Source organism: Phocoena sinus, chromosome 4, assembly GCF_008692025.1.
Source record: "Phocoena sinus isolate mPhoSin1 chromosome 4, mPhoSin1.pri, whole genome shotgun sequence".
In the NCBI taxonomy this organism is placed as follows: Eukaryota; Metazoa; Chordata; class Mammalia; order Artiodactyla; family Phocoenidae; genus Phocoena; species Phocoena sinus.
The window spans coordinates 62,748,279-62,767,876 of NC_045766.1; the positions used below are offsets into that span (position 1 = coordinate 62,748,279).

The following is a 19,598-nucleotide window of genomic DNA, read 5'->3' on the forward strand; positions in this document are numbered from 1 at the left end:
TTGGTGTATTTCCTTCCATTTAATTTTTTTTAATTGAGGTGTAATTTATATATAGTAAAATTCACTTCCAGTTAATATTTTTGCATATTTTGTGTGTGATATAGTTACATATACATTTTCATTGTTGCAGACTTTCTCCTTGAGTTCTTTCTCTTGTCTCTCTTACTCATATGCCTCAAAAGTACAGTCTCATTCCTTCTTAATCCCTCCCATTTTGCACTGATCATTTTTTTTCTAATACATTTATTTTATTTTTGGCTGCTTTGGGTCTTTGTTGCTGCGTGCGGGCTTTCTCTAGTTGCGGTGAGCGGGGGCTACTCTTTGTTGCGGTGCGCTGGCTTCTCACTGCGGTGGCTTCTCTTGTTGCGGAGCACGGGCTCTAGGTGCGTGGGCTTCAGTAGTTGTGGCATGCAGGCTCAGTAGTTGTGGCACACAGGCTTATTTGCTCTGCGGCTTATGGGATCTTCCCGGACCAGGGATCGAACCGTGTCCCCTGCATTGGCAGGTGGATTCTTAACCACTGCGCCACCAGGGAAGTCCCTGCACTGATCATTTTTTGTTTTCCATCTTCTGTCATAGACAGCCCTTTTATCCCCTTCCTTAGTGCCTTCCCTTCCCTCAGCTTATTTTCTAATTCATCCTAATTGAGTTAGGTAGAAATCTAGTTTTGATAATATACTTGCCATATTCCAACATTTACTCTCTTGATATTACAGGTCATTAATTTTTACATGAATCTCCTGGTGGAAAGAAATAAAAAACAAGGGTATCCAGCACTTTATGCATTCAGTACTTTCTTCTATCCAAAATTAAAGTCTGGGGGTTACCAAGCAGTGAAAAGATGGACCAAAGGGGTCAATCTCTTTGAACAGGAACTTATTCTGGTGCCTATTCATCGGAAGGTACATTGGAGCCTGGTGGTAAGTCGAGAGGTTTAATTGTTGGAGTTTGGATAATGACTGTTTTGTTAAATGCAGGCATATCTCAGAGATATTGCAGGTTCAGTTACAGACCACCACTGTAAAGCAAATATCACAATAAAGAGAGTGACATCAATTTCTTGGTTTCCCAGTGCATATAAAAGTTATGTTTACACTACACTGTAGTCTATTAAGTCTGCAATAACACTGTATCTAAAAAACAATCTACATACCTTAATTAAAAAATACTTATTGCTAAATACTTTTTATGCTAACCATCATTTGAGCCTTCAGTGAGCTGTAATCTTTTCACAACAGCATCAACGGTCACTGATCACAGATCACCATAACAAGTATATTAATAATGAAAAAGTTTGAAATGTGAAGAATTACCAAGATATGACACTCAGACATGAAGTGAGCAAACACTGTTAGAAAAATGATGCTGATAGACTTGCTTAATGCAGGGTTGCCACAGACCTTCAATTTGTGAAAAATGCAGTGTCTGCAAAGCACAATAAAATGAAGTGTGCTGGTAATGAAGGCGACTCTTCTGTCTAGTGAGAGTCCTGTAGTATATGTTAAAGGCATACTCTGCAGAGTCCCTTCTTAGTTCTTGAGTTGAACAACTTAGAAAGCTACAAGACAGTCTGTAGTGGAGGAGCTTTGATTTTTAATAGGAATTTTAATACACGTGGGTTATTTTATTACTTTTGTTTACAAGATGATAACGGGTTTATTGTAGTAAAGGTATAAAGAAAAAGGCAAAAAAAAAGTCTCATCACTCTGAGAGGACCACTAATGTTTTAAGGAATAAGTTTCTATGCCTTTCTCTAGGAATAGAAAAATATAATTTTATAGACATGGAGCTCATATCATCTGTGATGTTTTATGAAAAATGTGTCTTAGAAATCCATTCATGTTGGTACGTATATTTTTTTAAATGCTTATCTTTTTAGAAATAAAATTCTCATTTTTTGTGATGGTTGTTTCTGGATGTTGCATTTTTCCATTATAGGTGATAGACCTAAGAAAAAAGTGTCTTAAATATCTGGATTCTATGGGACAAAAGGGCCACAGGATCTGTGAGATTCTCCTGTAAGTAAAGGCTTAAAAACTTCAGTGTTGCCTCAGTGTGCCCTTTGTTAAGTGGTCTTTCTTCTTTCCATCCTCTGGTGGATGGTAGTCTAATGTGTAGTGAGAGCTCTCTTCCTAGTTGTTCACAACTTGACCTGAATCCATCTTTTTGTCTAAAAATAACCCCCAAATCTGATCTTAACTGAGAAATCTTAATAGCATCACTGAAAACAAGTTTGTCATATGTTATAATGTAAAATATATTTGATGAGAATCCTGTGATTTGAATTAGATTTCTCTGGGATTGATACATTAGTTCTCTGAATTCTTAAGCCCACTCACTGATGTCTCTGCTTTCCATGATGGTTTGGTTCATCTCATAGAACCTGGAGGTAATTTTTAAGTTAAAACATGGTTTGTAGGTAACTGTTTTAATAGTAATTGCTAGAAACCTGCCTTTAAAGCATAGCCATCTATTAGCTATGTAAAGTGATGACAAGAATTTCACAGAGAGGAAGCAAATCAGTGAAATAAGTCTATTTTGAAAGACTTATGCTCACTGGAAGCAATTGCAGGTTCCAGTTTTTAATTTTAGTAAGGATACTTGGATAATTTTAATAAGGATACTTTAGTAAGGAACTCTTGTTGAGTGATGTGAAGAAAAGTTAACAATAATTCAGTTCTTTCTTTTTTGATGTTGTTTTAGTGTAAAAGATCCTTTTTATTTATGGGTGTTTATCTTGAATAAAAAATGTAGAGAAGAAATTTTTTAAAATCATAAGCTACACCAAATTGTTTATAAAGCAGTTATCTCCTCCTAGTCCTTTCTGCTTAAGATGTATGTAAAATGTGCATACATACATACGTGTGCACATACACATACATATAATCACATACTTACGAATGTTTTCATTGGAATCATACAGCAAAATTTTGTCTGTTGCTTATAATAGGATACCAAAAAACCATACTTTTATAACATTCATACTTTCCCCCCTCCTCTTTTTTAATATATGAAGAGTTCAGCTTCTTTGGGTATCTGAGGCCCCCTCCCTTTCCTGATGCCCCTAGTCCAACTTTTCTCAATTTTTTTCATTATCACCTCCCCACTCCAAAATTTTTTTTAATTTAATTTCTCCATGACAAGAGAAAATAGTATTAAGGAAGAGACTTTTTTTGTTTGTTGGGTTGAGCTTTAAAGGGCTACAAATCATTGAAATAAGATTTTTGCCTTCTAAGAACCAGTTTTCACCTCTGTGGGGGTGATATTGCTGCTCCCGTTGTGAGCGCATGCCCTAGCATAGCACTGGTTTCCCTTTTATGTAGGTTAGGATGAGAACTGAGATGCCTGTACATTTGATAACCCTCTGGAGATTTGGATAAAATTAAATCACTCTCAATACTTAAGTACATATCACCTAGGAATGAGGAAATTCTCTTACATAACCACAATGCCATTATCACACTTAAGAAAGTTGACAACCACTAATGTGTAATATATGATTCATGTTCTGATATCATCAGGTATCTTTTATAGCTTTTTTTCCTAATCCAGGAAGTCAGTCAGGGTTCATGCATGTAAGTAATGTCTCTTTAGTCTCCCTTAGTTAAGAATAGTCTCCTACATTTTTTTTTGTTTTCCATGGCAGTGCCTTTTCTTTTTAAGACTCCAGGCCAGATGTCTTGTTTTATATCTATTTTTAAGTGAGAAAAAGCAAGTTATAGAATGAAGTACTTTTTTTAATAGAATAAAATGTGTGTTTTAAAATGGGGTGGAGTAGAGAACTAGAAGAACAAACAGCAAACCACTAATAGTAAATATTTCCATAGTGGTTATTATGGGGTCTTTTGCATTTTACATATTATGTTTTAATTTTTAAAATATAACCATATATAATTTTTGTAATCAGAAAACACAAAATAAGATGTAAAAAAGCCAAAAACAATCATATTTAAAAAAATCTAACAGAGATGGCTTTGAGAATGGCAGGTCTATTAAACATCACTATGTCTTTGTAGTCATAATGCTAAGTCTCCACAGGGATTCATCAGTATATTCCTTCTTTGCTGTTTTTTCAGTCAGTATTTACAGGATGAAAGTAAGACCAAAAGAAATATTGACCTGAATGTTTTGGAGTGGACCCACTACAGCATGAAGCCACATGTAAGTGGTGATCATCTGTATTTCAAATACTTTGTTGCATTTCCTGTCAGTAGCGTATTATTTAGACTTGGCTTCCTTCCTCCCCTTACTCACTCATCCTTAGGCATGCATTCTCCTGAGGTGTACATCGTTAGAATGATCACTTCTAAATCTTCAGAAATTCATTTAACCAAGTTGTTTGCTTTTAAGCCTTTATCTTGTTTCTTAAACTATAAATGTTAAATATCTGCATGTCTCAAAAAATTGAGGAAAAAACACAACACAATAAATTCAAGCCAGCTACTTTTCTTGGTTGGCATTAATGGAAGTTTTAAAGCTCCTGTTCAAAACTTACCTGGAGAAATTTGTATATTTAGATCTTAAGCGTCCGATGCTGTGAGTCCTCAAGAGTCAGGTGTGCTATTTGTGAATGTGCTTTGGATCTTGCCAGATTTGAATCTCATTCAGGGTTTAAAAATGCATACATCTGGGACTTCCCCAGTAGCGCAGTGGTTAAGAATCCTCTTGCCAATGCAGGGAACACGGGTTCGAGCCTTGGTCCGGGAAGATCCCACATGCCGCAGAGCAACTAAGCCCGTGCACCATAACTACTGAGCCTGCACTCTAGAGCCTGCGAGCCACAACTACTGAGCTTGTGCACCACAACTACTGAAGCCCGAGCACTTAGAGCCTGTGCTCCACAACAAGAGAAGGCACCACAATGAAAAGGCTGCGCACTGCAACGAAGAGTAGCACCCGCTCGTTGCAACTAGAGAACGCCTGCTTGCAGAAACAAAGACTCAATGCAGCCAAAAAATAATTAATTAACGCAGGGCTTCCCTGGTGGCGCAGTGGTTGAGAGTCCACCTGCCAATGCAGGGGACACGGGTTCGTGTCCCGGTCCGGGAGGATCCCACATGCCGCGGAGCGGCTGGGCCCGTGAACCATGGCCGCTGAGCCTGCGCCTCCGGAGCCTGTGCTCCGCAGCGGGAGAGGCCACAACAGTGAGAGGCCCGCATACCGGGAAAAAAATAAAATAAAAGCATACATCTTTTAGCCCTAATGGCTCCTTTTCTTTAAAAAAAAAAAAAAAATTATTTATTTATTGAGCAGTATTGGGTCTTAGTTGCGTCACGTGGGATCTTTATTGCCGCGTGCTGGATCTTTTTTTTTTCTTTTTTCTTGCACAGTTTACCCTTCCCCCTCCCCATATCCTCAAGTCCATTCTCTAGTAGGTCTGTGTCTTTATTCCTGTCTTACCCCTAGGTTCTTCATGACATTTTTTTTCTTAAACTCCATATATATGTGTTAGCATACGGTATTTGTCTCTCTCTTTCTGACTTACTTCACTCTGTATGACAGACTCTAGGTCTATCCACCTCATTACAAATAGCTCAATTTCGTTTCTTTTTATGGCTGAGTAATATTCCATTGTATATATGTGCCACATCTTCTTTATCCATTCATCCGATGATGGACACTTAGGTTGTTTCCATCTCTGGGCTATTGTAAATAGAGCTGCAATGAACATTTTGGTACATGACTCTTTTTGAATTATGGTTTTCTCAGGGTATATGCCCAGTAGTGGGATTGCTGGGTCATATGGTAGTTCTATTTGTAGTTTTTTGAGGAACCTCCATACTGTTCTCCACAGTGGCTGTATCAATTTACATTCCCACCAACAGTGTAAGAGGGTTCCCTTTTCTCCACACCCTCTCCAGCATTTATTGTTTCTAGATTTTTTGATGATGGCCATTCTGACTGGTGTGAGGTGATATGTCGTTGTAGATTTGCATTTCTCTGATGATTAGTGATGTTGAGCATTCTTTCATGTGTTTGTTGGCAGTCTATATCTTCTTTGGAGAAATGTCTATTTAGGTCTTCTGCCCATTTTTGGATTGGGTTGTTTGCTTTTTTTGTTATTAAGCTGCATGAGCTGCTTATAAATTTTGGAGATTAATCCTTTGTCAGTTGCTTCATTTGCAAATATTTTCTCCCATTCTGAGGGTTGTCTTTTGGTCTTGTTTATGGTTTCCTTTGCTGCGTAAAAGCTTTTAAGTTTCATTAGGTCCCATTTATTTTTGTTTTTATTTCCATTTCTCTAGGAGGTGGGTCAAAAAGGACCTTGCTGTGATTTATGTCATAGAGTGTCCTGCCTATGTTTTCCTCTAAGAGTTTGATAGTGTCTGGCCTTACATTTAGGTCTTTAATCCATTTTGAGCTTATTTTTGTGTATGGTGTTAGGGAGTGATCTAATCTCATACTTTTACATGTAGCTGTCCAGTTTTCCCAGCACCACTTATTGAAGAGGCTGTCCTTTCTCCACTATACATTCCTGCCTCCTTCATCAAAGATAAGGTGACCATATGTGCGTGGGTTTATCTCTGGGCTTTCTATCCTGTTCCATTGATCTATATTTCTCTTTTTGTGCCAGGACCATACTGTCTTGATTACTGTAGCTTTGTAGTATAGTCTGAAGTCAGGAAGCCTGATTCCTCCAGCTACGTTTTTCGTTCTCAAGATTGCCTTGGCTATTCGGGGTCTTTTGTGTTTCCATACAAATTGTGAAATTTTTTGTTCTAGTTCTGTGAAAAATGCCAGTGGTAGTTTGATAGGGATTGCATTGAATCTGTAGATTGCTTTGGGTAGTAGAGTCATTTTTACAATGTTGATTCTTCCAATCCTAGAACATGGTATATCTCTCCATCTATTTGTATCATCTTTAATTTCTTTCATCAGTGTCTTATAATTTTCTGCATACAGGTCTTTTGTCTCCTTAGGTAGGTTTATTCCTAGATATTTTATTCTTTTTGTTGCAGTGGTAAATGGGAGTGTTTTCTTGATTTCACTTTCAGATTTTTCATCCTTAGTGTATAGGAATGCCAGAGATTTCTGCATTAATTTTGTATCCTGCTGCTTTACCAAATTCATTGATTAGCTCTAGTAGTTTTCTGATAGCATCTTTAGGATTCTCTATGTATAGTATCATGTCATCTGCAAATAGTGACAGCTTTACTTCTTTTCCGATTTGGATTCCTTTTATTTCCTTTTCTTCTCTGATTGCTGTGGCTAAAACTTCCAAAACTATGTTGAATAAGAGTGGTGAGAGTGGGCAACCTTGTCTTGTTCCTGATCTTAGTGGAAATGCTTTCAGTTTTTCACCATTGAGGATGATGTTGGCTGTGGGTTTGTCATATATGGCCTTTATTATGTTGAGGAAAGTTCCCTCTATGCCTACTTTCTGCAGAGTTTTTATCATAAATGGGTGTTGAATTTTGTCAAAAGCTTTCTCTGCATCTATTGAGATGATCATATGGTTTTTCTCCTTCAGTTTGTTAATATGGTGTATCACGTTGATTGATTTGCATATACTGAAGAATCCTTGCATTCCTGGAATAAACCCCACTTGATCATGGTGTATGATCCGTTTAATGTGCTGTTGGATTCTGTGTGCTAGTATTTTGTTGAGGATTTTTGCATCTACGTTCATCAGTGATATTAGCCTGTAGTTTTCTTTCTTTGTGACATCCTTGTCTGATTTTGGTATCAGGGTGATGGTGGCCTCGTAGAATGAGTTGGGGAGTGTTCCTCCCTCTGCTATATTTTGGAAGAGTTTGAGAAGGATAGGTGTTAGCTCTTCTCTAAATGTTTGATAGAATTCGCCTGTGAAGCCATCTGGTCCTGGGCTTTTGTTTGTTGGAAGATTTTTAATCACAGTTTCAATTTCAGTGCTTGTGATTGGTCTGTTCATATTTTCTATTTCTTCCTGATTCAGTCTTGGCAGGTTGTGCCTTTCTAAGAATTTGTCCATTTCTTCCAGGTTGTCCATTTTATTGGAATAGAGTTGCTTGTAGTACTCTCTCATGATATTTTGTATTTCTGCAGTGTCAGTTGTTACTTCTCCTGTTTCTTTTCTAATTCAATTGATTTGAGTCTTCTCCCTTTTTTTCTTGATGAGTCTGGCTAATGGTTTATCAATTTCGTTTATCTTTTCAAAGAACCAGCTTTTAGTTTTATTGATCTTTGCTATTGTTTCCTTCATTTCTTTTTCATTTATTTCTGATCTGATTTTTATGATTTCTTTCCTTCTGCTAACTTTGGGGTTTTTTTGTTCTTCTTTCTCTAATTGCTTTAGGTGCAAGGTTAGGTTATTTGAGATGTTTCCTGTTTCTTAAGGTAGGATTGTATTGCTATAAACTTCCCTCTTAGAACTGCTTTTGCTGCATCCCATAGATTTTGAGTCGTCGTGTCTCCATTGTCCTTTGTTTCTAGATATTTTTTGATTTCCTCTTTGATTTCTTCAGTGATCACTTCGTTATTAAGTAGTGTATTGTTTAGCCTCCATGTGTTTGTATTTTTTACAGATCTTTTCCTGTAATTGATATCTAGTCTCATGGCGTTGTGGTCGGAAAAGATACTTGATACAATTTCAATTTTCTTAAATTTACCAAGGCTTGATTTGTGACCCAAGATATGATCTATCCTGGAGAATGTTCCATGAGCACTTGAGAAAAATGTGTATTCTGTTGTTTTTGGATGGAATGTCCTATAAATATCAATTAAGTCCATCTTGTTTAATGTATCATTTAAAGTTTGTGTTTCCTTATTTATTTTCATTTTGGATGATCTGTCCATGGGTGAAAGTGGGGTGTTAAAGTCCCCTACTATGAATGTGTTACTCTCGATTTCCCCTTTTATGGCTGTTAGTATTTGCCTTATGTATTGAGGTGCTCTTATGTTGGGTGCATAAATATTTACAATTGTTATATCTTCTTCTTGGATCGATCCCTTGATCATTATGTAGTGTCCTCCTTTGTCTCTTCTACTAGTCTTTATTTTAAAGTCTACTTTGTCTGATATGAGAATTGCTACTCCAGCTTTCTTTTGGTTTCCATTTGCATGAAATATCTTTTTCCAGCCCCTTACTTTCAGTCTGTATGTGTCTCTAGGTCTGAAATGGGTCTCTTGTAGACAGCAGATATATGCGTCTTGTTTTTGTATCCATTCAGCCAATCTGTGTCTTTTGGTGGGAGCATTTAGTCCATTTACATTTAAGGTAATTATCGATATGTATGTACCCATTCCCATTTTCTTAATTGTTTTGGGTTCGTTATTGTAGGTCTTTTCCTTCTCTTGTGTTTCTTGCCTAGAGAATTTCCTTTAGCAGTTGTTGTAGAGCTGGTTTGGTGGTGCTGAACTCTCTCAGCTTTTGCTTGTCTGTAAAGGTTTTAATTTCTCCCTCAAATCTGAATGAGATCCTTGCTAGGTAGAGTAATCTTGGTTGCAGGTTTTTCTCCTTCATCACTTTCAATATGTCCTGCCACTCCCTTCTGGCTTGCAGAGTTTCTGCTGAAAGGTCAGCTGTTAACCTTATGGGGATTCCCTTGTGTGTTATTTGTTGTTTTTCCCTTGCTGCTTTTAATATGTTTTCTTTGTATTTAATTTTTGACAGTTTGATTAATATGTGTCTTGGCGTATTTCTCCTTGGATTTATCCTGTATGGGACTCTCTCTGCTTCCTGGACTTGATTAACTATTTCCTTTCCCATATTAGGGAAGTTTTCAATTATAATCTCTTCAAATATTTTCTCAGTCCCTTTCTTTTTCTCTTCTTCTTCTGGAACCCCTATAATTCGAATGTTGGTGCGTTTAATGTTGTCCCAGAGGTCTCTGAGACTGTCCTCAGTTGTTTTCATTCTTTTTTCTTTATTCTTTTCTGCATCAGTTATTTCCACTATTTTATCTTCCAGGTCACTTATCCGTTCTTCTGCCTCAGTTATTCTGCTATTAATCCCATCTAGAGTATTTTTCATTTCATTTATTGTGTTGTTCATCATTGTTTGTTTCTAGGTCCTTGTTAAATGTTTCTTGCATTTTGTCTATTCTATTTCCAAGATTTTGGATCATCTTTACTATCATTATTCTGAATTTTTTTTCAGGTAGACTGCCTATTTCCTCTTCATTTGTTAGGTCTGGTGGGTTTTATCTTGCTTCTTCATCTGCTGTGTGTTTTTCTGTCTTCTCATTTTGCTTATCTTACTGTGTTTGGGGTCTATTTTCTGCAGGCTGAAGGTTCGTAGTTCCTGTTGTTTTTGATGTCTGTCCCCAGTGGCTAAGGTTGGTTCAGTGGTTTGTGTAGGCTTCCTGGTGGAGGGTACTAGTGCCTGTGTTCTGGTGGATGAGGCTGGATCTTGTCTGTCTGGTGGGCAGGTCCACGTCTGGTAGTATTTTGGGGTGTCTGTAGACTTATTATGATTTTAGGCAACCTCTCTGCTAGTGGGTGGGGTTGTGTTCCTGTCTTGCTAGTTGTTTGGCATAGGGTGTCCAGCACTGTAGCTTGCTGGTCGTTGAGTGAAGCTGTGTGTTGGTGTTGAGATGGAGATCTCTGGGAGACTTTCGCTGCTTGATATTATGTGCAGCTGGGAGGTGTCTTGTGGACCAGTGTCCTGAAGTTGGCTCTCCCACCTCAGAGGCACAGCACTAACTCCTGGCTGCAGCACCAAGAGCCTTTCATCCACACGGCTCAGAAGAAAAGGGAGAAAAAGTAGAAAGAATTAGTAGAAGTAGAAAGAAAGAAAGGAGGGAGGGAGGGAGCAAGGAAGGAAGGAGGGAAGGCAGGAAAAAAAGACAAAGTAAAATAAAATAAAGTAAGATAAAATATAATGAAGTTATTAAAATAAAAAAATAATTATTAAGAGAAAAAAAAAACAAAAAAATGGATGGGTAGAACCCGGAACAAATGGTGGAAGCAAAGCTATACAGACAAAATCTCACACAGAAGCATACACATACACACAAAAAAAGGAAAAGGGGAAAGAATAATAAATCTTGCTCTCAAAGTCCATCTCTTCAATTTGGGATGATTCGTTGTCTACTCATGTATTCCACTGATGCAGGGTACATCAAGTTGATTGTGGAGCTTTAATCCGCTGCTCCTGAGGCGGCTGGGAGAGATTTCCCATTCTCTTCTTTGTTCTCACAGCTCCCAGGGCTCAGCTTTGGATTTGGCCCCGCCTCTGCGTGTAGGTCGCCGGAGGGCATCTGTTCTTTGCTCAGACAGGACGGAGTTAAAGGAGCCGCTGATTCGGAGGCTCTGGCTCACTCAGGCCAGGGCGGGGGTGGGGGTGGGGTAGGGAGGGGCACGGAGTGCAGGGCGAGCCTGCGGCGGCAGAGGCCAGAGTGATGTTGCGCCAGCCTGAGGCGCTCCGTGCGTTCTCCTGGGGGAGTTGTCCCTGGATCCCAGGACCCTGGCAGTGGTGGGCTGCACAGGCTCCCCGGAAGGGGGGTGTGGATAGTGACCTGTGTTCGCACACAGGCTTCTTGGTGGTGGCAGTAGCGGCCTTAGCGTCTCATTTCTGTCTCGGGCGTCCGCACCTTTAGCCGCGGCTCGCGCCTGTCTCTGGAGCTCCTTTAAGCAGCGTTCTTAATCTCCTCTCCTCGTGCACCAGGATATAAAGAGGGAAGAAAAAGTCTCTTGCCTCTTCGGCAGGTCCAGACTTGTCCCCGGACTCCCTCCCGGCTAGCCGTGGTGCACTAACGCCCTGCAGGCTGTGTTCACGCTGCCAACTCCAGTCCTCTCCCGGGCGCTCCGACCGGAAACCCGGAAACCGAAACCCAAGCCTCAGCTCGCAGCCCCGCCCTCCCTGGCGGGTGAGCAGACAAGCCTCACGGGCTGGTGAGTGCTGGTCGGCACCGATCCTCTGTGCTGGAATCTCCCCACTTTGCCCTCCGCACCCCTGTGGCTGCGCTCTTCTCCGCGGCTCCGAAGCTCCCCGCCTCCGCCACCCGCAGTCTCCGCCCGCGAAGGGGCTTCCTAGTGTGTGGTCACTTTTCCTCCTTCACAGCTCCTTCTCGCTGGTGCAGGACCTGTCCCTATCCTTTTGTCTCTGTTTATTCTTTTTTCTTTTGCCCTACCCAGGTACGTGGGGGGTTTCTTAACTTTAGGGAGGTCTGAGGTCTTCTGCCAGCGTTCAGTAGGTGTTCTGTAGGAGTTGTTCCACGTGTAGATAGATGTATTTCTGGTGTATCTGTGGGGAGGAAGGTGGTCTCCGTGTCTTACTCTTCCGCCATCTTCCCAGAAGTCCCCGTGCTGGATCTTTAGTTGCGGCAAGTGGGATCTTTTGTTGCAGCATGTGAACTCTTTTTTTTTTTTTTTGCAGTACGCGGGCCTCTCACTGTTGTGACCTCTCCCATTGCGGAGCACAGTCTCCGGACACACGGGCTCAGCGGCCACGGCTCACGGGCCCAGCCGCTCTGCGGCATGTGGGATCCTCCCGGACCGGGGCACGAACCCGTGTCCCCTGCATCAGCAGGCGGACTCTTAACTACTGCGCCACCAGGGAAGCCCATGTGAACTCTTAGTTGTGGCATGTGGGATCTAGTTCCCGGACCAGGGTTTGAACCCATGCCTCCTGCACTGGGAGCATGGAGTCTTTGCCACTGGACCGCCAGGGAAGTCCCCTAATGGCTCCTTTTTAAAGTAAGCTACATGAGTTCAATTTTAGCCCTAACCTCTATATAATGGTTTGACTATCTTTATCCAAAAGCATTTTCATTTCTAAGCTGAATAATTAGAAGAGTAAGTGTTGAGATTTCCTGAGGAAAGCACAGATAAAAGAAGAGTTTGTTAGGATGAGTAACTGTGTTCTGGAATGGGAAATGTAATAAAGAAGACAAATTCTCTTCATTTGTGTGGTGGAGTCTATAGTTCTTTCCACTCTGTGATAGATGCTGGGCTCAGGAGAGAAGTTTGAGGTACCTACCATATGTATGGGTGGTGTGCATTTTCAATCTTCTCCTTTTTACAATAATCATGTGTATTTTTTTGAATAAAAATCGAGTTGTTGTCATCTAGTATGTTTTCCAGCAGTGGAATTAGAGTCTCTTATTCCCCTTATAACTGACAGCCAAAGTGTGTAAGGGGCTGGCCAAGATTAGTGCAACACGGGCTTGGGGAATGTGTGAGTTTACTTCACCTGGGCTTGGAATCCACCACCTTTGGTTTATGGTGCCTTTAAGGGCTGCTTGCAAGCAGTAGTGTTTTTTTTTTTCAGGACAGAACTGAACATCATGGCAAGCTTTCCTAACTGGTTAAACCCTATAAAGAGGCTTTTTTCTCTCTCCTGCTTGCAGCTGTGGGGGTCCAAAGCAGTAGTCTTAGTTTTCCAGCTAGGGAAGACAAGTCAGACTCTGCAGTATGGAAATAGGTTAGTTGTATTGTAAGCATATCTCTGGTTGAACCACACTTAGCCATTTTCAAAATTTATGAATGCCTTTGAAAGAATTCTGACTAGAATTCCTGTTCCTGGTAATAAAACTTCTTTCAGTTTGCTTTATATGAGAGCTGAGAGATTGAACTCTCACTTTGCTTTTCTCTTTCCTTCTAAAAAACATTTTCCATGAGGCTCACATACTCCATGTCATGGGTTGGGTTTTTATGCCACATAAAGACTAATTGTGTTTGCGTGTGTGTGTTTGTGTAATACCAGATTTAACATTTACCTTTATAATATTGTTTATCCACAGTAATATTTAGAAAAAGTCAAAGGAGTTTGTATTTGATGAAATTTCACCCCTTCCTCTCTTCTTTTTTTGTAATTTTAGGAGATTCCTCAACAGTTGAATGGGAGTGATTGTGGAATGTTTACTTGTAAATATGCAGATTATATCTCTAGGGACAAACCTATCACATTTACTCAGGTGAGTGGAGACCCCTCTTCATCCTTTTACTTGTTATTAAACAAGATAAACTCAGAGCTTGTTACCAGTGCCTGGCACACATTAAGCTGTTAATAATGGTAGTTGTGCTACTATTATTGCTGTAAACCTTGGCCATAGCCCTACTCTTGCTAGTATCAGGGTTTGTCACTGTATCTGCTCTCACGTTTATCCTAGTCTTTGGTGACCAGTGGGGCAATTTGCATATCTCTGAACTCCAGTGTTCATTGGTTCTTGAGTGATACTAATATTTTTAGCCAAAGAAGGAGGCACATCAGAATATGTAACAGCATGGGGAAATCAGGCCTTGTGAGAACTTAAGCTGCAGGTCTAAGATGTAACTATGAATGCTGATTTTCCCTTCTGTTCTGATTATTTTTGGTTCTCCATAGCTCTGCATTTGAGTGGAAATTCAAATATGTTGAGAACTCTTGAGTATTTATGTTTGTAATAGTGGATTCTCAGTCTTTTTACAACCAAGGACAACCTCCTTTAAAAAATAGTTTGCTTTAACAGACCTCATTTTGATAGCTACCAAATTGTACATATTGAATAGTAGGACTTATAATAACCCCATTCTAAGCTTTTGAACAGCGTGAACTAACTAGGGCTCCCATGCTGAATTAATAAAATTGGTTAGCTTCAGCAGTTTTACTAAGAATAAATATGTAGTTTTTTACTACAAGTTTTGAGCTATTTAAAATAATTTATGAATCCATGTGTTAAGACTTTTTAGGCCTCTTCACACTAGTGTATAGTAAAATGGTATATCCAACTATTTATAAGGAAACTCCAGGAGTTCCTCAAGGGTGTCTGATTTCATCAAAAAGAGTTACAGGTGATTTTGGATTTGTCTTGCATGTTGTTGCTTTGAAAATTGGACCATGTAGTGATTATCAGTTAAAGCAGAATAATATATTAAGAAAAGCCTCTAATTCTTTGATGCTTCTAAAGAAGGATTTATTTATTCTCTGAACCTAATCACATGAGATTTGAAGGGGGGATGTTGCTATTTGAACAGAATTGGCCATGGACAACATTTGGTATAGCACAGAGTAATTTGCAGGTTTGTTTTTTTCTTTATTTAAACAGACTTCATGTTTTTCTCATAAGAGAGCAGAATATGTTAATTTTAGAATGTTTTGAAATACAGGTAAGTAGAAAAGTTACTTTTTGTGCCGCCACTTAGCTATTTCCCTTTTTGGTACACGTTTTTGTTATGAAGTTGTTGTTGGACTCTATTGTATAATTCTGCATCCTGCTTTGATTTTCCTTAACACGTAAAAATGCTTATGATACATATAATAATACAAATAACCTCCTTTTTTTATGGCTTTGTAAGTCTGTACCATGATGTGGAAAAGTCAAGGCTTACACAAAGGACATTGACATCCTACTTTATTTACACGCTACAACTAAAGGTTGTTGACACTGGGCACTTTCATGTGTGATGTATGTGTTACTTGTGGATTCTCTGCAGCACCAGATGCCTCTGTTCCGGAAGAAGATGGTGTGGGAAATCCTTCATCAGCAGTTGCTGTGAGAACGCCCTGCCGCAGTCCCTCCTGCTGCTGGTGGTTCTTTCACAGATGGACGTTTCCATATACCTCATGCATTGTGGGTTAAAAAGTCCCTGCATCACCTCTGTTCTCTCACAGGTACCGAGCTGTTAGAAGTGCATGAAGGCCCCTCTCTGCACCCTAGTCCTGACTTGGTGTGTGGAGGGCTGCTTGCAACCCTGTTTATAAGGCCATGCCTGCTCAGAGCCCTGGACTATCAACCCACACAAGAACAAACACTAATTAATACTTTTTTTAAGATTTTTTTTTTCCCTGTGAATGTGGGAAATGCAGGATTTATTCTATGATTTTTCTGTGTGTTCATGTGTATTCATTCACTCACTCATTTGCAAACATAATGGGCAGTGGCTGTTTTCTGCTGCTCTTTTGAAGTTAACTCTGAATTTCTCATTTGAACTATTTATTTCTGAAAGGAATGTTAAGCTGCCCCTGCTGAAGATCAGGAGGGAAATCAGTGGGGGGCGGAAGGGTTAATTAACTTCTCTAGCTGGAGCAGTAACTGCCAACTTGAAGCAGGAGGTCTTCTTTCTTTTGAGGCTTGAAAATGCCAGGAGAAGCGCTGTGGTGTAGGGCTCTGGTTGCCTTTCAGAGGAAGTTCCACACTACAGCATTGGCACAGTGTCGTGGAAAAGTGGAACTGTGGCCAAGGAACTCTGGCTATCCAAGTGTCTTCAGAAGAGTGTCATGGTCATCCTAAAGAGACTTCCCTTTCTGGAAATGAGGTGACTTAGCTACTCTTAAAACTGGATTTGAAGTCACTGTAAACCCTAAATCTTCATTTTCATCCCAGATCTGGTTGAGTATAAGCCTCAGATATGTAAGGGCTGGCCTGAGCTGTTTATTTCAAAAGATACTATTCAGTTTAAAGCTATTTTCCTCAAAGTTTTTTTTTCTATATATAAAGCCAAAATTAAGTTTTGTACTCATTAGTATTTACATATCCCCATTCCACCGCCACTGAAACCTGTGCAAGAAAATTCAGTACTTGGCTCTGAGGTTGCCAGTTATACAGTAGTCTATTTTGCCTATGAAAGTTTGTATTTAACTGTTTTGTTCATTAAAAACCTTACAGTGGTTATGCATATTTAATTTCAGAAAGTTTAGAGTTGGTCAGAACATATTTTGCAAGATCTAGTGCCTAGTGTTGCTTTTCTGATGTAATAAAAGGTTGTCTGGCAGAACCTGAAAAGTATATGCTGATTTCTAACCCTTTCCCTACTTAAACCTCCCACACTTCTCCTCGTTCACAAAAGTAAGAGGTCAAACCAGAAAAACTGGGCATCTGTTAGCTATGAATCAACATGTCTGCCATCTGGAGGCCCTGGCTTCTGGTCGCAGAGGCATACTCTTTTTTTTTTTTTAATTTATTTAATTTTAGCTGCATTGGGTCTTCGTTGCTGTGTGTGGGCTTTGTTGCGGTGAGCGGGGGCTGTTCTTCGTTGCAGTGCGTGGGCTCTAGGCGTGCGGGCTTCAGTAATTGTGGCACATGGACTTAGTAGTTGTGGCTCGCGCAGGCTCTAGAGCGCAGGCTCAGTAGTTGTGGCGCACGGGCTTAGTTGCTCCACGGCATGTGGGATTTTGCCGGACCAGGGCTCGAACCCGTGTCCCCTGCATTGGCAGGCGGATTCTTAACCACTGCGCCACCAGGGAAGCCCTACAGAGGCATACTCTTGCAGGCAGTTTTCCCTGAGATGTGTAAAAGTCTTGGTATAAGACCTGGGGCCTCTGGTGAGGATTGAAACTGCTGGGCCTACTTGACGGTCAAACCAGAGGACGTGTGCTTAGGTGATGATTAAAGAGTGAGCCAGTTGGGCTGAGTCTCCCTCAAGCTTAGGCTGTACAGAGAACCCTGCCTGCAGCCTCCGTTCCTTTCTTGAGGCTTCTGGAGCTGTGCCAGTGAGTACTGGGTTCAGGCAGCAGGCACAGCCAAGAAAGGCCAGAGATTTACTGGGTCAGTAGTGCACTGAATGCCTGGTTCCCACTTGGCACTAGTAGGTTTCACCTGAGAATTTAGAACCTTGGTTAAGATTTGTTCCATGTGGGGTAAATCCTTTTAGGAATGGCAGCCCAAATGAGTGATGCTGGGGGTTAATGTATTTGTATTACAAGTATTTGGAGGGGCTTCTTAGAGCAGCATTCACTGAGCTTTCCACTAATGTGATTCTTCAGGATAGCTCTTAATAATCTTCTAGGACATAATGAATTGATGAGAACAGAGAGTCAAGTTGGAGAATGCCATTCTACTTAACCCTGAGTTTCTGAATTTAATAGGAGATAACACAGCCATGCTTCTGTAGGCACTGGCATTTCTCTGTACAGATACTTGTTGGTAATAGAATTTTAATACCTAAACAGTTTATGAGAAAAGCCGCCAGCTACTGATAATTTGCTAATTATCAGTAGCAAATTATTAACATTAAAGCCAGTGAGAAAGATATCTATCTCTATTGCAGTAGTTTGGGGGTCTGAAAAAAAGGTGGAGTGAACCATTGTTCTTTTTTTAGTAGGCAGTCTCTCCTAAAGATTGATGAAGAAGAAGAAAAAAACCCCACAACTGTTGGTGAGCAAATGTCTTTCTCATTTTTGACCTTTGAGCCAGGAGGACGGTGGGAGGGAAACAGACTTGGGGCATATGGAAGATGTCTGGAGAGCCCCTTTTTCTACCTCAGTTACCTAAGGGTGTTAGAACTTCTGATCTTTTCCTCCTAAGCACAGCTTGGGGAATGCCATGTTGAATGGTGGATGTTTGCCTGCACTGTGAGGCGTTGCTTGGTGCTGGGACCAAGGTGTGGGTTCAGGGAGAATGTGTCCTTGAAGATATATTGAACTTCAGATACAAATAAATAAATACAGTGGAGAAATTTAAGTTTGTAACAACCTTAGTACTATAGTTAAGCTACACAGTTTAAATTGGCTTTTGTGAGGGAATTCCCTTGTGGTCCAGTGGTTAGGACTCTGTGCTTTCACTGCCGAGGGCATGGGTTCAATCCCTGGCTGGGGAACTAAGATCCCACAAGCCGAGCAGCACAGCCAAAAAAATAAATAAAATTTTTTTTTAAAAATTGGCTTTCGTGAACTAATTGGGAACCTAATCTCTTTATGATAGTTTCTTTAAGAGAAGCTCTAGGTACCCATATTCAAACAGATTTTTGGTAATTGTTTGTAAGTTGGGGATCTAGGTGTCTGTATTGCTTTGGTGATTTTTTTTTTTTTAATTTAATATATACAAGGAAGGGTTTGAGTGTTTGAAATAGGTGTTGATTTTATCTATTTATCAATAAATTCATCTCTTTAATTCAGTGGCTTTCAAATATTTTTGATTGCAACTCATAGTAATAAATGTATTGTGACCAATACACACATGCATATATTATGTGATTATATATGGACACAAAAGTTTTACAAAAAATATTACTTATCCTTACTACACTGATAGTTTTCTTTAAACAAAAATTTTTTTAAGGTGAGTTGTGACCACCACATTGATTTCTCAACCCACTAATGGATAGAAATCCAGTTTGAAAAACACTGCTCTAAATGAACTGACAGCAAAATGCAAATTATGTTCAAAACTATAATGCTTGAGACCACAAAAATACAACAAATGTGGGGTTTTGAAATGAATCAATCTAAATCTAGGAAAACGGGCCAGAAGTTTTCAGACCCTCAATGGAAATACGTGGTTAAACAATCCTTGTTCTTCAGGTTTTTACAGTGGAATTTCATGAAATATGTTCAGTAGAAGTCCTATTACTTCTACGTAGGATGTAAAACAAAGGGTTCTATGATCCAGTGAATGTGTGTACCATGTCTTTTCCTCCTGGGGATGCATGGCAAATGTAATAAATTAATGTCTTAACCTAGTGTGTCTAAAAACTTGGACGTTGAGCCCTCTGTGTTGACACCTGTGGAACTGTTTTGTGAAATACAGTTTGGCACGTGCCAGGAGAAGCAACATAGAGCTCTTGGAAGCATATGCTTCAAATATACATTGGGGAAGTATCCCCTCTCCCCATCTCAGCCCCCCCGCCAAGCACACACACTGCCTCCTTAAGGGCATGTGGTGATCATGGTCTGTGGTGCCACTTATATTTTTCTTTAATTGTATCAGTAATAGGTGTTCATAGTAGAAAAATAAAATACTGATAGAAGTTAAAGAATA

General features: G+C 40.0%; 1 protein-coding gene across 3 annotated transcripts in view; it reads left to right on the forward strand.

Annotated features, from left to right (window-relative positions):
* The window catches only part of SENP2 (SUMO specific peptidase 2), a 40,769-nt gene extending 23,526 nt beyond the window's left edge, over nucleotides 1-17,243 (forward strand). For 2 of the 3 annotated variants that reach the window (XM_032630709.1, XM_032630708.1), the window contains exons 13-17: nucleotides 717-920; nucleotides 1,939-2,018; nucleotides 4,077-4,161; nucleotides 13,743-13,838; nucleotides 15,337-17,243. In XM_032630709.1, the coding sequence (XP_032486600.1) occupies nucleotides 717-920; nucleotides 1,939-2,018; nucleotides 4,077-4,161; nucleotides 13,743-13,838; nucleotides 15,337-15,399 (528 nt within the window). In that variant the 3' untranslated portion in view covers nucleotides 15,400-17,243. The remainder of the gene's footprint in view (nucleotides 1-716; nucleotides 921-1,938; nucleotides 2,019-4,076; nucleotides 4,162-13,742; nucleotides 13,839-15,336) is intronic. The other variant, XM_032630707.1, reaches the window with a different exon arrangement.
* Nucleotides 17,244-19,598: the final 2,355 nt, after the last annotated feature.